The sequence below is a fragment of the Neodiprion pinetum genome, chromosome 3 (genome assembly GCF_021155775.2).
Source record: "Neodiprion pinetum isolate iyNeoPine1 chromosome 3, iyNeoPine1.2, whole genome shotgun sequence".
Classification (NCBI taxonomy): domain Eukaryota; kingdom Metazoa; phylum Arthropoda; class Insecta; order Hymenoptera; family Diprionidae; genus Neodiprion; species Neodiprion pinetum.
This window is the reverse complement of record NC_060234.1, coordinates 33,154,543-33,175,904: the sequence shown is the minus strand read 5'-3', so window position 1 is coordinate 33,175,904 and position 21,362 is coordinate 33,154,543. Positions and strand designations below refer to the sequence as shown.

The window sequence follows — 21,362 nt, the reverse complement described above, 5'->3', positions numbered from 1 at the left end:
TTCCACCACTCTCGTCTGGTTCCTGATTCAAGTAGTTTAACCAAATTAGATGATTAATTTATTGCTCAATCCTACATCCTTTATATCACAATTTCATACAATATACTATAAAAAAGAAAAAAAAATTGCCAACACATACAACGAGGCTAAAATTACCGAGTCATTCTTTTGTATGAAAATGGCGAACAAACCTCAGCAGTGTCAATAAAGGGTTTCGAAAAATTCGGGAAACAAATGTAGAAAAAAATTAAAACTGCGCGATCAGCTTCCCTTTCTGTGTAACATGAGATTTGTACTTCATTCAACATTCATGTCCGCTTTTGTTCACACGTGAGGTCCGATGATCATACATAGTCCTTGGAAACTTGTACCGAAATAGTTGGGCGAAATTGGGCGGCACAGGGAAGGTATAATCCAGGAACAAAACAGTTATTTGATTATCATGACGAGCACTGTACAAAGCGCACAACGAGCCATATTTGATTACATCTATACCGCGTATATTCCTGATTCGTGATCCAGGTTAAGCACACAAACGAATCGCTTTTTTTATTTGCATAAGCCAACTGCGGACGATTGATTTAATATTTATGGTACCGGACTTGATTCTAAATGGAATACACCTGTAATTACCTTCGAAACTATAAGCCTCCTGTTGTTGACCGTCTCCTTAATGATATCCCTGAGTCATTCGCGGGCATTGATGTGTGGATATTTAGTTTTAAAACTCGGTAATTGCACGGCGATGCGTGACCTGTTTTAACAGGAAACTGCACAGTCGGAATTATTCAGAATACCTGGAGCTCGCCCAACGGTATTGCGGAGTCGGCATAATAGTTCGTTTAATAAGCTCAAGGGATGATTAATTGCGGTGGTGCCTTTGCAGGGTAAGGCAAAATCACCGTGAGATAAATAATTGATCACTCTGTCTACCTCCCGCTAATTCCTCCAACCAACAACCCTTGGGACCGGGAAAATTTATTATGCTTCAGATGTGTCTAAATTTTTTTTTTTTCTTTTCCATTATTTTCTTAATTGACTTTATAATTCGATTTACCCGGCCTTCTCAACCCGTGGGTGAATCTGGTACTTTTTAAATCCCTTTGTCTTCAGGCAGTGGGCGAATAAATACGTAATCTTTATATACAGAATATTAGGTATTTAGGTACCTGTTTTAATCACCTGCGATTTAAAATCGAACCGAAGGTTTACGGCAACGTTCATATAGAAGATGGCGAATTTGCCTCGTTATAGTAAAAAATAATCGAGTAAAGAAGACACGTTAAATTGGGAAAATTATCACTCTAAAATCGTATAATAAAAATAATTCCTCGCGATGACGGAACGATCGTTGTTTAGTCGCGTGTAAATTTCGCCGAAAATTTTGTTCCGTTCCCTCTCTCTATTTACGCGCAACTAGATTTGACTCGCTAGATTAAACGGTGATATTAACGTTCTAAATAATTCTTTGTCAAATGTCTCTGCTGCGCGGGGTGTGCATTTATCAGCAGAGCCCTACCCTACCACCAATTCTCTGAAATCCGTCTAACCAATGAATTACCTTGTCCGCATTTGTCTAACGCGTCTCACATACAATGTACGAGACTGATAGAGTTATCATGTTATCATGCTTAGGTGGGTTTTCACAGTTGCCCGTTACTCGAAGCAATTATCTAACAGACAAAATTTCTAATATCACAAATAAACTTTTCGTTTAAATCCGAGTAACACGAAATGCTTACAATATTGGTATTATCTTTTCAAGAAATCGTGGATTGTTCCGATTATAGCGGAAATATGTTTCGGTTTTTTCCTTTTTGTCGTCGATAACTCTTACGATGAGTTATTCGATCGGAATGTATTTAGCATATCACAGATGATACAATCTTGATACTCTTAAAACGTAGAAAAAATACTATAAATGAGCTTAAAATTTATTGAAAATCGTGGTGCCGTACGATTAATTATCCGCTTATAACGCTGCCGAAATAATTAATGATCCGCAGGTTTTTATATTTTGCTCGAACTTTTTTCAGGCTACTCCAATATTGCTTATTAAATTTTTTCAATTTGTTGACTCATCTGACGCTGTTTATAATGCAACAAAAATAACGCAATTCTCGATTGACTTCAAGTCGTGTAATAAATTGATTTCTAATTTGTGACAATTAGGAGTTGCCAAGTACGACGTACCGACGAAACTTTTTACTTTCGATGTATTGTTGCACAATTTTCCAAACCATTTGTAAGCGGACGCATAAAATTCAACGGCGATTATGGCGCAGCATCGCTACATAGACTTTGATTAGCGAAACAAGAGCGAATGCGGAGGATTGTCGGGAAGCTAGCTTTTATATATTTCACTCCTCCATATTTTACCTCGGCGAATCGCGACTCGGTACGTGACTCGCCTGGCGCCATAACGGTTGAGGGAATTTCTTATGCTTATCTGGCTTGAAAATTTTATATCCAAGCTTTTGCCGCGGACGACTGTTCAGCCGTTGGATCAGAGATACCCAGTCTCGTTTATCGAGGCTCTCATTTCGTCGAGCCTGCGTCGGCCTTTGCACGTCGGAAATGCAAATTTAGTGGGACACTGGCGGCAAATCGATTCGGCGACAATACGCCATTATAAATTGGATCGCTTGTGTTTTTGGGATGAGGAAATACCGATCGGTATTCCACAATATTACCTGCGGCGCGTTAACGAGGACGAGTGATCGTTCACGTATTGGAATTCTTAATTAGCAAGCCGGGTATTAATCTCAAGTTGAAAACATTGCGCACTATCTGCAAACTGCATATTGTCTGTGCGATTCATTCTACATATACGAGGCGTTCTCCGCCACCTCAGCCACTTTTTTTTTTTATCCTCTCTGATCTGTTCCATAAGTGGTTATACAGTAGTACTACTTGAAGCTACTCTTTGTGAATTTTTCCAGATTTTTTAGTTTGCTCGTTTCGGAATTGGTGTTTTTTTAAACCTGTATATCGTACAAGATTGAAGTCGATCAAAAAAATTTTAACATAAAAAAAAAATTTTATGTTTTTCCATGAACTATTCAATGCAATATATCTTATATTTTTTATGACATGCCAATATAAGGTATATCGCATTAAATCGTTCAAGGAAAATAGCAACTCAGATTTACCTTAATTCACGTTTTCGGTAGAATATTTTTTTACTCGGCAAGAATGTCGAGTTCCACGGTGGAAAAACATAACTTTTTTTTTCCCGACTTCAATCTTTCATGATATACGGGTTTAAATTAAAAAGAAAACCGTTTCCGCAACGAGAAAATTTAAAAATCTGAAAAAATTCACAGAGGGTACCTTTAAGTAGTAATGTTGTAGGTATAACCAATTATGGAACAGATCCGGAAGGATAAAAAAAGTGGCTGAGTTGGTGGGGAAATTCTCGTGCAACGTGAGCCGAATCTGTCACCGTGCTGCTGTTCAATCGTGATGTCAATGTGTATCAAACTGCGATTATTGGATTTAAACGCAGTTAAAAAGTTCCGGTGCCCCGCAGCTTTCATGTTCAAACACGCTTCGCAGAAATCCAATCCGAATGTATGTCTAAAACTTCTTTAAACCGGGTTCGAAACGATTCTGAGCTCGCCACGGACTCGCTTTCCCTGAGTTTGAACGATCTCCAGTTTCTTCGGGGATGTTTAATAAGGCGTCCTCCGTGATATCGAATTGTGCGAATACTTTTTAAACAAGGGAAGAATAACTTTGAAAATTTCTCCGCACTTTGGAAGTGTTGCTCCGGTCGTTTGTCAATGCGTCGGTATATACCTGTCGTCTGGCCGCTAGACCAACTGAGAGAAAACACGTGTACCTACACAACTTGGGCACGGGATGGTGTTCAGGGAATCGTGTGCCGTCATCCCGTTAGTCGTGATATAGGTACTTTGAATTATACGTATACCGAGAGTTGAAATTCCGTGACACACATACTTTCGTGAAGGCTCTCGACGTATTTGGGAATTCTCCTGGCTGTGGGGACTAAGGTATACGAATAACGGTTGTTGATTCGTTGAATCACAGGGCGCGATGCAAATTCTACGTCAAGAAACTCCGAATGGGTAATGAGAGGCTCAACCACGATTCTAAGAACAAAGCGAATTGCTCGTGGTTCTCCTCGTTTCGCCGGCAGTCAATGGTCCAATCTCGTTTATTTCCCTTATTTTGCTGATCCTCGTTATTCAACCCGCGGATTTTTTACCGTTACAGAAAGAGAAAACGAACCGGAGACGTTAAAAAAACATAACAAAAAATAAAAAAATACAACGTTATGATATACAATAATTTGCATAATATTTCCAAACGAACGTTTGCAGGGAGTTGAAAATTCGCCTCTGGGATCATTGATTTTTCAACCCTCTGTAACAGCTTGTCGCGAAATACGCTCACGTAGGCATCGGTCAGTGTGGCGGTTGAACGACAACCAAAATTTACCGCTTTGTCTGCGGAGCTATTTCTCGAGCGCAGCACTTTACACGTTATGTACAACGTTGCGCATCACGTACGTCCTACACATTTCTCTGTTGCTGCACTACAACGCGATATGGTACGCTACGTGCACTAGAGATTTCTCATTCTGATACATCGTACGTTCTTGTTGCCACGTACGTTGAAGTTCTGAGTTAGCTTCTCAACTGTTGTGTGCGGGAAAGCATGATTGAATTTCAACCGTCGCCTTATTCGATCTTTGCATTGAAAAACCCGAAAGTAGATGTTCATTGCAATTGTGGAATCAGGAATATCATCAAACCTCATGGTTTCTTCTCGCGAATATACTGATGGCTTTGCAGTGCAATGCTTGAATGGGCAACGAATAATAGATGAATATTCATTCTGTACGACAAGATTACCGTCCTTGAAGCTCATATTTATTTATATATATGCTGCTGTTCGACACACTAAGGCTGGATCAAAATTGGGTTAAATATCAGTCTTTGCATGAGTGTATGAATAGAACCAAGCCGAATTTATTCCTATGTAAGACGTCGATACAAAGAATTGGTACAACGGGTTACGACAGTTGATTGTTATCGCAGTTATTCGAGCTTGCACCTACAATATTAATTGCAGAATTTAGCCAGGCTGTGATTGACACGGAGGACGAGTTCTTTAAAATTAGTATGAGCTTTAGTTGTAGTTCGTTTACTTATATCTGAACGATTAATTACTTGTTCCAATAATATTTTTCCGTCGATTTGTTCGTTTTCAATTTATTTTAACCAATGCAAGGACGTCTCCGAGCATTACTCGGGTCACTTTACTATACACCGTCGAAATGGGTTTTCTTCATCCCTATGGCTGCACAATAAACTTGGATCGTCGACTTTTACATATGTATATACCCGATGATACGTAACGAGAACAGGAAAAAAATATACTAAAAGGAATAAATTGCGACGTCTCTCAAGGCAAAGTATATCGCCGGGGCGAAAAAAGCTTACGAAGCATCTTGGGTGTACGTCCCAAAACTCGATCAAAGAAATTTCACTTTCTCCCAACTCGTGCTCGCCTCGAGCACTTTCACCAGTAGGTATATCTTGAAATTCAGGTTGTTAAGACAGCAGAGCTGGCAGATTGATTCAGGTATAATCTATCAGCACACAGTCTTGTCTATAAGAAAATTGCAGTCGGCAGAAAAGAAAGAAACGCCCGGATAAAAGTTGAAAGGCCAAGGGTAGCTCCCTCATTCTTATCGGCGCGAAAGCCCTAACGAGTTACCAGTCCACCTTCTTTCCCGTGAATTAGCAGCGTAAAAAGTAGGTTCAAACCTTTTGTCACCGTGTTTGCAGGGATGTTCGGACAGCCCCGGCAAGGGGAGCGGGGGTGGTAGTGGAAATGGGAGTGGGGCTAATTCGAAAGGGCCGCAGTCGCCGCCGTCGCGGCATCAGAACGCCGTGTCCCACGCCTTGGACGGGGACTCACTGGCCCACATGGCTTCCGCCTTGAAGAAGAGATTCCACTTCAAGTCGACCGGCGGGAGTCGCAGCTGCACTCGCACCGTGCCGAAGGTGGTCGTGATGGGCAGCAGTACGGCTTCGGAAACCACCATAAACACCAGCACCGACAGTACCAACACGATGGTAACCTTGGTATGTCTGCGAGTTATATCGAGGCGGGTTATTAGTAAGGTAAAACTTTGGACGATTATTTCGTCGAAGGGATGATAAGTTCGTCGCGACAAAAACTTCTCGCTCGAGTTCGAGTTTGATAAAGTTTCAGGATCGATGGGTCTTTCCGATAAAGACATCATCTAGTCTTTCTACCGCAATGGGTCCATTAATTATATTATATTGAAACTTGCCAACTTGCTCTGATACGATTTCACAGCTGACGAAAATTGCTCACGTACAGTACGAGATGAGGCTTGCGGATTGGAGGGGGCTAAACATCTTTTCAAGTTTGATTTTGATAAGTCAACTTTGGATATAGCTGATATTGATACGGACAGGTTCGCAAAACAAGCCATGACAAAGGTTTATTTTTATTTTAAGCTTTGAATATTGACAAAATAGTCTATGTAAGCAGCTTTCCAAAGTTGAGTCAAAAATCAAACGCGTCGCACGAAAGGGTGACTACTGCCCCTTTAAGGAGGTTGGTTGGCCAAAAAATGGAAAATTTTACGGAGCATTTGTCAAGTATTTACAGATCTCCTTTTCTTTTCAGCTACACTAAATTCAATATTGGCACAGACTTGAATTTGAATGATCAAAAGTTTCATAGATATTTACCGTAGAATCAATTAAAAAGTTTTACAAATGGCTGGCAAAAGATGGCGCGCTGGTTACAAACGGTATTTGTCCAAGCAATCCTCTCAAAAAGAGATACGCGAGTACAAGAACGGGAGCCTAACAGGTGAAAACTTGTGCTCCAGATCACAACGACGGATGGCGAACAGGCGGACGACAGTTTGGACTACCTGGACGGAACCCCGGAGATGTCACCTCCCCCAGTCAGCACCCACTCCAACCCCCAGTCCCAGAGGTCGGATACCGGGTACGGTTCGTACCCAGGTGCGAACCACTCGGTGAGCACGACCAACTTGCATAATGCCCAGAGCACACCCACCCTCCGACACTCAGCCGTCACGGCCGTCCAGACAGAAAGCTTGACCAACTCGACGGAAAGCCCGAAAGCGCCGCCGCCCACGCCCCTCGTCGGCTCGCAGCAGGAGGCCAGGTTCACCTTCGTCAGCGGGCGGACACCCCCGTTGCCCGACCTTCGGGTAACGGATTTTTTTAGGTGAGTTTCCGGAAACCTCGTCACTTCGTGTCAGACTGTGTTTAACTGCAAACAGCATCCATGACGCGGGTTGACGGCTCGAAATCGGTTAACACTAGACGGCCGTACGGAACGGGTACATCCACCTTCTGTCAGTTTTCATCGTGTCCCGAGGCTGCGGAGGCTAAAGATTTATCCCGAAAACTGGTTTGCCAGATTTCCATCTGCATTTTTATCCATTGTTACAGTTTAAGGTGTAACACCACTGTAAAAATTGAAAAACAAAACGCTGCTACCATCATTTTTTTTTTTTTTTTGTGACATAAGAGACGGTAATAAGATAATAATATTCAAGGAAGATATTAGGCATATATTTAAATGTAATACAAAAAATTGGTATGAACAAATATTAAAAAATGGCGACACTGAAGCCATTCTTGCGAAGCATGTTGAATTCTTTGACACGCGGTGTAACTGGAGCAAATTAGAATTGAAAAAAAAATTACTTAATCTTTATATTTATAGCTAGTGAAATGAGTAGGGGATTTTAAAAATATTGATGTTTGTATGATTGGCGAGTATCTAAATCAAAGAATTTCAATTTTCAACGAGACAAGGGCAATCATTCGCCAATAAACAATGTTTAAATTAACTTATCGGAAATCCCCTACGCATTTCCTTATCTATAAACATGTAGATTCTTTTTTTTCCACATTCAAATTTACACCAGTTGAATGTCTCGCGAGAATGGCCCTAGTGTCGCCATTTTTTGATATTTGTTGATAAGAACTTCTTTATTACTTCAAAATATACGCCTAATAACTTCAATGAATATTATTATTTTATCATCTTTTCTACCGTCCAAAAAAAAAAAAAATGTTAAAATAGCGGCACGTTTTCAGGTTTTTAGAGTGATGTTCTCCGTAAACGATTAGGTTGCTTTCGGGTGAGATGACCCATAGCACAGTTTCTCATGTACTCTGCTGTATTGGGCTATACCCGTAATTTGGAAATAACTGCAGGGGTTGTTGAATCACACAGAAGATAAAAGATGACGAAAATAATTGGATCTTGATAAAATAATTGATGCTCTGCCAGATTATTTTTCTCGCGCTGATAAACCTCTCCGTTGATCGGCGGGGCTTGCAAAGCGGTTGTGGGCACGTGCTTATCGGCAGAAAAACATCCCGTGGGTCGTATTATTAAATGTCTGTTACTCCACATTCATTCTCCTTTCCCCTATCTCGGCCTCGGCCATGTTATTATTATCGTGAATATCGTTGTAATGTTTTTTTTTCCCTTTTTACAAGGTAATCGTGTCTTTTTCAACTCTCGGTTTTTGTTTCTCATGTATCTCGTAGCCCGCAAGGGAGGGAAACAGGCAACTAGCACAGAATGGCGAAACACACGCATCTTTGGTTAAGGCTATTAGAGTATATCAACAAGTGTAACAAGTTGACCGAAAGCAAGTATAACTCGTTTTTTTAGAAGCCAGGAAAGATGAAAAATCAAATTCAAGAAAAGAAACTGCACGAAATCAAACGAAAAAGCAGTGTTGCGAGAATTGCGCGATTGCTCGTCCAGCTGACAAGAAAACAACGAATCCAGACAATTCGATAAACTCGTGTTTTTCCCACATTTCGAAGCAACTCGGTGAGTTTCTCGTCGTGATATAAGCTTGACGTCACTCACTCGGAGAATGACGTGGGAAATGGGGCGAGTGATCCGGAAAAGGTGAAAACTTTCTACTCAAATTCCAATCGTCCGTGCCGTTACCTGGATGTTCAACCCTCGAGTGGTAATTAGTTTTAGAAAAGCTGACAAACGTGCGAGATTCAAAAATAACTTTGCAGCGCGCTGTATACTGTTCGGTTTTATTCCATCCAACGAAAAGTTCTATTATTCCAAAGCCAATGAGAGGCCCGCAACTTCTATACACTTCGCAATCTATTTTTAGGGAGATACGGCCAGACCAACTTTTGAAAGTTCATTTTGGAACTGATATTTTCATCCTCAGTTCTGTATGTGATATCCGATTAAATCAGCTACCGAACAACCTCAACGAACGGTTGTAACCATTGTCGATATGGAAAATTGTTTCATCGTTACTGCACAATACACCTGCTTCGCAATTATCGTATAACCTAGCGTACCACCCAAGATATAGATATAATATGTAAGTGTCCAAATCAGGTGTTTCAAACTACAGTTATAGCTGGGTTTTGGATTCTGGTAAATTTCTGCTCTGATCCCTTGGATAGCATTTAATCGGAGCTATGTAATAATCATCGATCGTGGTAAATACTTGGAAAACATGTTTCCCACGTTAAGATTGATGCGAAAATAAATGCGGAGATGAAATTGGCATTGCGAAAAGATCTGGAATGGAAAAAAAACGAGAAAAAAACTAAACGTTTAACGTTTTCCGTTTTCTTTGACCCTCTGCAGTACGCCTGTCAGAGGATCCATCGACGCTGGTCAACCGGACCCGAACCAGATCAACTCGCTGCTGACGCTGGTCGCTGCGAAAGAGAGGAAAAACTCAACGGCCGGTAATAACAGCGGGTTAAAAAACTCTCAGCGATCGGAGGGTGAGAAGAACGGGAGTGAATCAGGGAAGGGAAATCAAAAGATCGTCAAAGCCAATATCAACGTGACGACGAACCCCTTGGATATTACTTTGTGCAGTGGGCAGACCCCATCCAACGCCCAAACCTCAACCGGAAGTAGAGTTCGCGCAGGCAGAGCGGCAGGTAATTTGCCAATCTACGTAGCCGCATATATATGAATAACGCTGATTAACCGCCATTGCTTCACGCTGACCACGGTCGGCTCGATATATATTGTTTCGCTTTGTTCCGAACTCGATTATCGTATCACGAATGGCGTTGCAACGTCTGTGAATATACATATACGTACATGTACATATATATGTATAACAAATTAATATTCTTGATATTCTGAATAAAATTATTCATCAGTTCGGGGTAAAAGCTTCCCAATTGAAGGGTCATAACAGTTAAATAGCTGCGTGCTCGTAACTAAGAATTGACGATGAAAACCAATTAATCCAGATGCTCGCGTGAATAATTACGAAAGGTAATTGTTTATTCGGTTTCACAGAATTTTCACCCGTCCGAGGGTTAGATAAGCATCTTAAATTTGTGGCAAATAACCTGTTCGCGATACAACGCAATGCCGAAGCGACGAAACGGTTCAAAGTGTTTAATTAAAGGAACTGAATAACAGACGATCAAACTGTACGTGCACCAAACTAGAGATCCTTAAACCGATAGTACCATTTGATTCACATGCTATTTCTAAGCATGGTTTTTCATACTTTATAATTACGTATAATTTAATTTGCAGTTAGTCCAAGTCCAGTTAGTTGTGGTATAACTGTATCGTTTCTGCTGAAACAGCGCTGACAGCTATGGCTATATGTAATATGTCTACCTATAATACGTTTACAGTGAACTGAATTCCAGATAAAAAAACAATTTATTGATGTTCTTTCTTTCAGAATGCCATCCCCTCGTTTCAACAATTCATTCATGGGTCAGGCTATTTTTCCCGTTTTGCGCCATAGGTATAGTCCGGTAGCTGCGAGAAGATCGCTGAAACCCGTTGTTCCGCCACCTTTTCTTCTTTTTCTTCTTCTTCTTCTACTTCTTCTACTTCTACTTCTACTACTTCTCTTTATTCCTCTTCGTAACGGGTATCATAGTATCGCCTCAGGGTTCTTCTCGCGGTGCGCTAACAGTATAATGCACTGTTTTCGCCCGCCATCAGCTGACGCGGCACGAGATATTATGATTGCCATTCTCAAACGTTTCTTTCCGTTTCAATTTCTTTTCAAATGTTATATCACATCACCGCTCACATTTGACACGTCTCTTTCTTTTCCGTTCTCTCTTCCTTACTGCGTTAATCTTTCTTTGTTACTTTCTCTGTCTCTTCGTCTGTCACACTAATTGACGAACAATTCACCTACACTGTATACCTATAAACCACTCGCACTCAAAACACCGTTTGTGCTATGGCTTTTGATTTTTATATTCTATGTTGCCGCTACGCATATTGTAGTGAAACAAATAAAAATAAGCTAGAAAATAAGAAAAAAAAAACAGAGAAAAAGGAACACTTCGCGATGATGATGCCGCCTCACACCGAACGCGTGGTTATGAAAATAAGGAGCTCTGCTTCGCAGACGTGCTTGAGGTGCAATGAGTTTAAGCGTTGAATAGAATTGCAATATGAAAGAAAAAAAATGGCGAGGTTGGGGGATCATTTTTAATTTCGCGAACAATCGTGTTCTTGGGAGTTGAAAAAAAAAAAAATAAAATAATGGAAAGAAAGGAAGGATATTACATTGTGTACGTATAGGTGAACATAATTCAACCCCGTGTAGAAAGGCGTATTTTGGGCAGACGCCTCGGCCATGCTAAAGCAGGGTTATATTATCGTGGATAACTAACCCTGTGCGGTTATTACCGTAAATTCCCCCCTCATCCCCCCTCTTCACGCCCTTCTTTACAAAAAGGCTTCTGCTTTGTGTTTTCGGTGTGAAGCGCACCTTCGTCGAGGACTGAAAATCACGCGTGGCATGTGGCGTTGTGTCGTGTAATATTGTTTATATAATACTTATTATACAACTTGTGTATCGCACAAAGTGTGCTTTTTAGCGAGTGATTTTGTCTTGGGTTCAGTTGTAAAAAAAAGTAGGACACAACGTTCGTATCCGCGCGCTGAAGGACCACCCCCAGAATCCTTCACATCATACCGGCGAGAGAAAGGAGACGGTATTTTTTCGGGGGAAAATTGAATTATACGCTGAGCCTCGTTCGTTTCATTTGGCAATTCGAGTGAATAAAAAGCTTTTTAATTCTCAACAACGTAATTTGCAGATTATTTTGTGCCGTGTTTTTTTTACTTATTATTTCTGCGCTTCTTCTTTGTTGCGAAACGAAACAAACCCGCTTTTCGCGACAAATTTTTCCCCAGGAAAATTACCTTGCGGAACTGAGCTGATGTTTGCGAGCTTTCTCTGGCCGTTAAGCAGTGCATACAAAGATCAATGCACCCGGGGATTCAGGGGTCGGTTCTCCGGATGCGCGCGGTACTTGAACACAAATCGCATTAACTCTGGTTATTTGATTAAAGGCGCAAGTAGCGGTAGCAATAAAAGGACCACACAAGCTACCATTGTTGTTCAACAACCGTCTCTCTCTCTGGACGCGCCGGCGGCGACGATACTTCTTCGACCGGACGCTGAGACCAGGCGACGCGAAGACAACATGCGTCAGCTACTCGACGTCGCAAATACACTCACCTTGCAGGAGATCCACGACTTCGAGATGCGGTGAGTTTCACTCTAATAAACATCTATACGTATTTTTTCAACAAATATCATCGGGTCGTTTGACGTTTGCGTGGGGAAGAGCTTTCGAGGGCTTAGTTGTACAACAAGAAAACGACTTGGCCCGACCGAAATTAAACTCGACGAATTGCGGCACTCCGGGAAACTTGCAAGCGCAGGAACAATCCCGCCCTGTAACGTCGTGCCGGTAGTTAGTCAAACACGTACCGTGGATGTAAGTTATTGCAAGGGTGCAAGCCATCAAATGTGCGAATTAATAACATCGCTGGGGTGATTGGCAGGTCGAGATTAAGCTTTTGTTAACTCGGATCAATTAAGGTAACCGCTTACAGGAGCGTATCGTTGGAGCGAGAAACATGTTACGCTGGGGAAAGGGCCCGGAGGGTGGCGAGTCGGCTCTAAATTACACTGTTTTACGCTCGAGTTTGCGAACACGCGACGGTAACGGCGACTTCTATAGTCGACGACCCGCGACTATCGCTCCGAAGGATCGCCATTCGTCATCGTCGCGCCCGAAAGGACGTCGCGTCGCGAGTATACGCGTCTCCCATTCATGAGAGGAAATATTACCAGGCATTCCCATCCCTTCTATTCCCTTTCGCCTCGGCTTGTCTCCGTCTCTTCCTCCAGGCCCAAGACAGATTTAATAAATGGCTTTCGGCCTCCTCGAAACAATCTAATCGGAGCGAAATTTGATTCCTTCAGAAAAATCAGATTCCTTCGCCTACGCGTACATGCCTATACGTCCTATATCTATACCATTCCCCGTCGCATATAACCATAGGTTGCTATTGATTTACGAAGGGAGTTATTGCCGTTTTCACCTCCGGCCCTGTGTAGAAGCTTACACTGCCTTACAGTGAGGGACAAAAGTGTAGTGTACGAATACTTTTCTGCTTGCCATAACGGTGACTTGTCTTGATATTAGGTACGCAACGTAAGATAACAAGCCCGATTCTATACGCTTTTTCACGTTAGTGTCCAGGCATGAAATAAAACAGCACACGTTTAAATAAATAAATTAATTAAAATAATTATTCCTTATCTTGTTTGAATTTATCCACTGTACGAATACTTTTGTCCCTCACTGTATGTACCCGCTTCTCGAATTTCAACTCGCGGTGTGAGGTATCACTGGGGACAAGTTCGTTAGGGGTGGAACCGTCCCTTTTCACTTCAACTTCAATTACTCGAAATGTTTAACGAGGAACGCTTCTCAATCTCGAAATGCGTCGAGGAAAGACGATTTCCGGTTTGAGGCCGTCTCGTTACGGTTGGCGTCAATCAAACGATCATTATTCGGCTTGATTATTACGTTGATCCGAGAATTACATTTCACTATTTGGAATGAGAAATTCCTTTCTTTATAATCCTTTCTGCATACGAGGGTCAATATCCCTGTTTCTTGGCGTCGGTCGTCCATTTTGCACACCAACTACGCGATGCAACTTGGTCACTGTGAGCTCACGCATTTTCATACAACGTGCATTTTCCCCGAAGCATAGCTGGAATAACCTTTCCGTCTCCTTGGAATCTCCCTGACGTGATTTAACATTCCGAAGTGGGCATATAATACGCCAGTGTTGCAATTGCAAAAACTTAATTGAAATTGCAGAAATCCATTTGTCCCTGTGATCTCCTAGCACAAAGCCACGTAACGAGGATGAATTTATGTCGAGTAAGACGCTTGAATTTTCATCTAGTGGCAGAAATATCTGTTTTCAGAACAAAGCTTCGAATAAATTTCTCTCTAACGGCTCAAATTTACTATCACTTTAAGCGAAATTCAATGGATAATATGATTCAGCTCGAGTTGTTTCTCCTCAGGAGAGATTGAGGGTTCTTTCTTTCCTCAAAATCGTTTCTGCAGTGTTCAAACAATCTTTGGTATTGAACGTGTTGAAATTTTGCGTGAGATGAAAATTGTAGAAAATTATGTAATGTCTCGTTTTAATTTTGCGATTTAAGAACGTCAGTAATACAAAACGTTTTATATACATACATTTATGCAAATACGAGAATTATATCATATCCTGACAAATTCGTGTAAAAAAGAAGAAAAGTTATTAATACGTATAATAAATAATTGCTGCCGGAATGCCAACATGTATATTATTCAGCTGGGTGTATCGTTGAGCGGATAAATCGAGTTCTTAAGTATTTGAAACAAAGGTATTCTCGACTTGTCCATGGCTGTAAGTTCTGCGATCATAACGACCGACTTCCACGAAATGGAATCTCGATATTCAGATACGCTTATTCATATTTCCAATCAGGAAAAAGGTCTTAAGTTCTTGGATATCGTTGAACTCGGCAAGCTAAAGAGTTCGGAGTAAGAATCGAGATATAATACTGTATTCCTCGAACGTTTTAAATCTGATATCTGATGCAAAGGGCAAAAAGTTGAACACTGCAGTCATTGTCATTCCCCATGTATAATCGACCAAGTTTTGTACTTCGGCAATGGCTGCGAATGTTTCACCGAACTTTATCCATCATATCAAAGTTTCTAATTATAAGATATCTCTGTCTGCTATGCTGCACGTACAAAGCATGCCTCCGCGTTTGGCACGCGAACTGGTATTTAAGTCCGACGATCGATAGCGTTGCACCAGATCGAGGAAGATAGCAACGGTATTATATAATTGCCGCTAAACAGCTGGGGAGAATTTTTCTTCTCTTTCTCTCCCTCTCTCTCCTTATCGGCGCTTCATTACCATCGCCCGTCTCGCGATCGGAAGCTCGATCATCGAGGGTTCGATCATCGAGAAACGTGAAAACTCTTCGAATCACGCTGAATCTATGCAAAGGTTTCGAATCAGAGCCGAGGATCCCTTCTGGTGTACTTCAACGCGCAAGGCTGCGTGTAGCTTGAACGATGTCAAAACATCTAGAATTTCATATCGGGGTGAAAATTGATCCGAAAGTGGTTGTATCTCTCGAAGAAGGTTCAATGTAGTATCGGGATTTCAAAAGGAGTCGCGAAAAGTTCACACCGTCAAGAAGATCACCTTCAGATGATCCAAGCACCGAGTAAATACAAGGATAACACCGTGAAAGAAATCACGAGAGAAGTATTGCCACCTCTGCAGATGGAAATTGCTTAATCTTGGTACAACGCGAAGGGCAGTATGCTCTTACGTCGATCAATTGAAGGCAACGGTCTATCTGGATTTGGGCAACGAGGCGCGCACCTCCTGTCTTCGAGGTATCTTCGATCCCCGATGAATAAGGTGGGCTCACCCGCTGCGGAGGAAGTGGAAAGGGTGAAACCGGACCATTAGTCCACATCGGTTAACTTTCGCCTTAATTGGCCGGAAATTAGATATTTCTTCGTGGATGTTAGACAAGAGTGAAGCTGCGTAACTCGACTGAAGCAATTCATCCAGCTGCGTCGATACTCACCCTGACAGAGATGTCTGCGTGTGTTTGTACGTCTGGTTATGATAACGACAGGCACGTGAAAATATGCGCAGGAAGAAGGACCCCCTTCCGGAAATTACCATTTGCATGCGGCCAACCGAGATGATGGGCTACCACAGCGTGGAGAACGAGGGCCGCTACTCGGTTTGAGAAAAGGCCGATGTATGAAACGGGGGGTGGATTCGTCTTCGGGTATACGTCGGTGTGTTTCTTGCAAATTTCGTACGATGGTGCAGCGATGATTCTTGTTACTTTTTATGGTTGTGGCGTACCGTTGCGTTTGACAGGTTGAGGGGAAACTCGGGGAAAAAGACTTTCCGACAAGTTGACATCAGCGCGTGCAAAAGCGGGAAAAGTTAGGTCACATTTATAGGTACTTTATCGTATGCGTATAATAATGCACGCCAGCCACTGGGTAGAAAAACAAACAGACAGAATATCCGGAGAACGAGGCTATAAGCATTTTATGCCAATGTTAGCGTAGAGAGACGCGCTGGTGACGTTTTTCCATAAATGTTACCCAGCCGAGTTGTAAAAGCTTTGAATCAAAATGCACGAACTTACTTTGCGGTGATCTGAGGATATTTTTTTTTTCTTCCTTCTCGAGGGACGCATGCATTCAACAACCGCCTCGTTATTTTCCTTGTGCACCTTAACCAGCGAATTTCGCATACCCCAAGATTCGGGAAAATCAATCGATCGCTTTACAGTCAAGTCACGAACCAAGTAATATCGTCGTGTCCCTGTTTCATTCTCTTCCAAATACTTGTGGTCAACCGATTATTTCCGTACACAATTTCCGGACGTTCAAAGTATCACGTCAGGTGTTATTAACGCACGGAATACCAATAACGATAGTCGTATACCTCGGTGAACATTCAAACGATTCAAGGATCAATCGTAATGGAATTGTGAAAGCACAACCAAGTCTGTAAAAGAAGAGGCTTTCAATTTTCACATGTTTTCGAAAGGGATTAGTGAACCTTTTTTCGACTAGATTTGAACACTTTTTACTATTCAGACATTGGGATCTTCTGTCGCGATCGTTTTCACGTAATTTTGTACAAGTAGATGGTTATAAATGTAGAGTGTCAATCATGCACGGTATCTGAATACCAAAAGCTGCATTTATACTTCAGTAGACACTAAAATTGTGCGACAAGAATTCGACGGGCTGTCATTTTCGGGATTAAACAGTTGATTAAAGGGGTGACGTCACGAGCCTCATTTAAATTCCAGGCTCAATTTAGTTTCCTCCTTCTTTCTCTCATTTCTTCCTTCTTTCTTTCTTTATTTCCTCCTTTCTTTCTTTCTTTCCTTGAATACGCCTCTCTGGATTACTTCGACGATATCCATGCGATTCAAGCGTTGACCCGAACCTTTTGAGCCTTCGCGATTAATGCATCCACGGCTGCCTGGCAACGAAAAAAATGAAATCAGCTTGATAAAAGGAATCCGCCAACCGTGTATTCCGAGCTTTAGGCCGTGGTTTCTCCGGCTTTCAAGCATAGCGAAAGTGTAGCACGCCACCTTCGAGCGAACTTTTATCTCGTTTCATTGCGTGCGCGGAAAACCCGAATCAATTTCACCCTAAACGTGTTTCAACGCGCCACGTGGGTAAAATCTCACCTGCAATGCCTGTTCAGGAAGATATAATGAGCTCCCCGCTGGTTCGTGTATTTCGGGTCACTCCAGTCCCTCGTTTTTCACTCCCTAATCCCACTCATCCGTTGGTGAACAATTTATACGTGTTGTAAAATCTCATACCGAACACACATGTTTCTTCAATATATTCGGATTCGACCGTTCACACGCTGTTAATCTTGTTCAATATTCACCATTTGACGCTCTAGTGTTCGTCCTTTTATAATATCAAGATACTTGTAACGGCGATGATGATAAAAGTAACAAGAGCGTCGATGCCCGCCTACCGACTTGAAATTAAAACGAAATATAGCGGCTTCGACTCCGATAATAAGAAAACCCGTAATGAAGATAACGACGGTTATAAAGGTCAAGATTAAACTCACATAGCGTAAAATGTCAGGAGATTTGGGTGCGGCCTTGTGCACTTATTGTTATAGCTTAACGTATTCACGGAGACTCCCGTTGTTTCTTCAGGAGAAGTGAACCAATATTTGCTATTTAAACGACGCAATATCCAGGTATCGGATAGTAAATTCGAGGATCAGTGAGTACCGCTTGTTTCCGACAAACGATATTACCACTGAAATATTATTATTATATTTAAGTGGATATTACCCACCGCCATTACCACATCACTTGTTCAATTTTTTATCCTGCGCCTCAAGAGGCCACGCAATATGTATTATGTGCATACCGAGGCTCGTTTACGCTTTAGCGTCGAAATTTAATTTTCTCTTTCATTTGAGGGTGATACTCGGGTGAAATAATTTCACAGACCTTCTACCGAGACATCGTCCACAATTTTCGCACCCTCTATTACCCTCTATTAATCCTCGACACAAAGCTTCGCTTTGATCACTTTCTTTATTATGAATCACTGCATTCCAACGTTACAATAAGCCAACGTTGTAAATATGATTAACCCGACAGCAAATGGGCCGCAGGTATCAGCTCACAATCAAAGTAGAAACGAATCTTGAGAAGAGTCTCATTGTTCGTAAAGAAATCCTGTGTTCCGACTTTCTGAGCCTTTTCGATCTATCGGACTGTGTAAAATAAACGCCACAGAGCGATGCTTATATAATTTCCGCGTTTTTGTTTTTTCTCCCGCGAACCTGCGACTAATTGCACGCGTAGGCGTTGAGCCTATAGGCGCAATACGGTAGATAACAAGAGCGTCCATCAATTCTCATTCAAACGCGTTTGCCTAAGGGTTTTTTCCATGCGTCGACGCCACCGCTTGTCGGGACTGATAGGGATGTTTACTCGGTAAAAGCTTTCGCCTAGTCTCTACCAGCGGGGCCAACTCGTCGCTGTGCGTTTAGCGGCTCAAATTTCAGAGCTAACAGGTAACCCTAGACCGGAGCCAACCAGTGCGGATTATACGTTATAGGGCGCCGGAGCCAAATATCGTGTCATTTATTTATTGATTTATTTATCGACGATTTTGTTTACTTCGTACCCCTCAAATCCGTTGCTTCTAGTCGTGAAATCCCTTAATCCACGTATTGTTTTTCCATTTAGATAACACGTGAATTAGCTAAGCTGTATTTTACAATCTTGCGTAATGCCGGATGATTTTAACGTGTCCTTGAGACTGTTTCGAAATACGCAGGAGCATTAAGAAGCTGGATAGCCGAATCAATTGAAACACGGTTTTATCCCATGGTTCTACCAATTTATTTGGAATATAGTTCTGATTAGGAAAATTCTCCGCCATTACTGCATCGGGCCTTCTCTCGGGCTTTCTGTTATTCAAATAAAATTAGGTAGTTTTCCATTTGTTGTGAAAACGGGGAAGTAATTATTCCGCAGGAGATTAGAGAGAACGTAGAGTAACAATCGAACACCGTCTCCAATACACACTGGAATGAGGCAGCATATTCATGATAGCAAATGGCGAAGGGTCGATGAGCTCCTTAGGAAACCCCCGTTAATTGTGTTCCACGGACTTGATGATAGCAGCTAAGCGAAGGAGGCGTCTACCTTCCGCGCGATCGGGTTGAAGGTTAACGGTCGGTTCACCCCAGATCGTTCGTGACTTCCGCAATCGATCGCTCTCTCCAATTACAAGCTGTTAAGTTAGATCCAATAGTGTCAAAGATGCTTACCAGCTCCGATTTGATCGCGTATTTCACTGTGGCTGTAGAAAATATACGCACGTGCCTTCGTGGCATCCGGAGCTATGAGGGAATAAAATATAGCTGATAAAATGTCGCGCCGAAGAAATTGAGAGTCTGAATTGAACAGTCCTGGAGAGCAGCCCTCGTTTCGAGAGATTATCTATACACACGGGACACAGGTATACGTATACTTACTTACGTATTATATACAAGACTACCTGCCACTCGGCATTCGTTCGAGTCACCGCGGAGTCTGAGCAGTACGCAGAGTAAAGGGCAGGGTTTTATGACCATTTTAAACTGGAATTTCCCCCGAATCCTAGCCCGGAGCTTTCACTTCAGAGCTTACTCGACTTACGGTCGAGGTATCGAGGCGAAGCGGCTATCCTTATCCTCCTTAGACGACGCACAAGGGATAAGGAGAGCGCGAGTAGATGCGGGGTGATTCCCGCAGGACCGTTTGGGATTTCGCGATCGCTCTACATTCGAATAATGGCGACATCCCCGAAGGCGGCAGACGCGCGACGCTTCGGGGCAAACTTTTGTCGTTCGAATCGAGCCGGCTGGGCGTCAAAACGCGAGAACCGATATAAACGAACTTAACGTAGCGAAAGTTGGGCGCAGGACGATCTCATCGGTCCTCTGTGCGGGTGCAATGGTGGCGATTCATCTTTGAAACCATCCGTGTCCGACAGAGAAATTACTGTAAACCATATCGGGAAACTAATTTCAAGTTTTCTTCGACAACTGTGGGTGTTACATAACTTCTTTTTTCTTCTTGCGCTCTTCTATATCTATTCGCGATATGAACGTGCTTGGAATACTTTATTGTCGAGCGTAGCTGTGCACCACTTAGACAACAGTTGGAACGCCTATAAATGACCCGTTTACTATCTTGGACGTTTACACTGTCTTGAAAAAGTTGTTCCGTGGTTACTTCGTACGTTACGAAACAAAAATCCATCCCTTGCACAGCTTAATACATCGAACCAATTTCATAATTAACCAATAAAATTTATATAACTCAAGTCTCGTCAGCCATAATTATAAATTACGGTCATAAAGCTTTCGTAGCCCACCTAGTCTCCGCGATATTCTGTGGATGTAATTAGGACCCTCTTGTAGTGGACGTTGCTTGATTACCTCGCCGGATTGCGTAAAGGGTTGAAGTGTCGTAACGCCGAGGGTGGAATTTGTCACCAAAAGTTTCCCTCTGAACCTGTCAATTCAGCAGTCCAGCATTTTCCCCTGAGCCGGGGTAAACGGCGCTTTCACCTACTTTACGAATTGGGATTTGACTTACGTGTTTGATTCTGGTTTTACAAACGAACACATTCACATTGAGAGCGTAGAAGCGTGTGGGAGGATAGGACAAGTACTATTTTGGCAATCCTTGACGCTGCACGTTCTGAATCGATTATAACAGACGTGCAATTTCCGTCACAATTGCAATGTGGAATGGGTCGCATTTGGAAAAATCCGCTCTTTGCGTCGTATCGAAACTTTCTCACGTCCCCGCGAAATGTGAATTCGGCGGTGTT

At 42.2% G+C, this 21,362-nt stretch overlaps 1 protein-coding gene across 2 annotated transcripts in view; it reads left to right on the top strand.

The window, feature by feature from the left end:
* The window catches only part of LOC124214037 (uncharacterized), an 84,083-nt gene that overhangs the window by 10,290 nt on the left and 52,431 nt on the right, over positions 1-21,362 (top strand). Inside the window, exons 3-7 of one of the 2 annotated variants that reach the window (XM_046615999.2) lie at positions 5,820-6,119; positions 6,902-7,269; positions 9,697-10,001; positions 10,772-10,837; positions 12,412-12,610. In XM_046615999.2, coding sequence (XP_046471955.1) covers positions 5,961-6,119; positions 6,902-7,269; positions 9,697-10,001; positions 10,772-10,837; positions 12,412-12,610 — 1,097 coding nt within the window. In that variant the 5' untranslated portion in view covers positions 5,820-5,960. The remainder of the gene's footprint in view (positions 1-5,819; positions 6,120-6,901; positions 7,270-9,696; positions 10,002-10,771; positions 10,838-12,411; positions 12,611-21,362) is intronic. The other variant, XM_069134041.1, reaches the window with a different exon arrangement.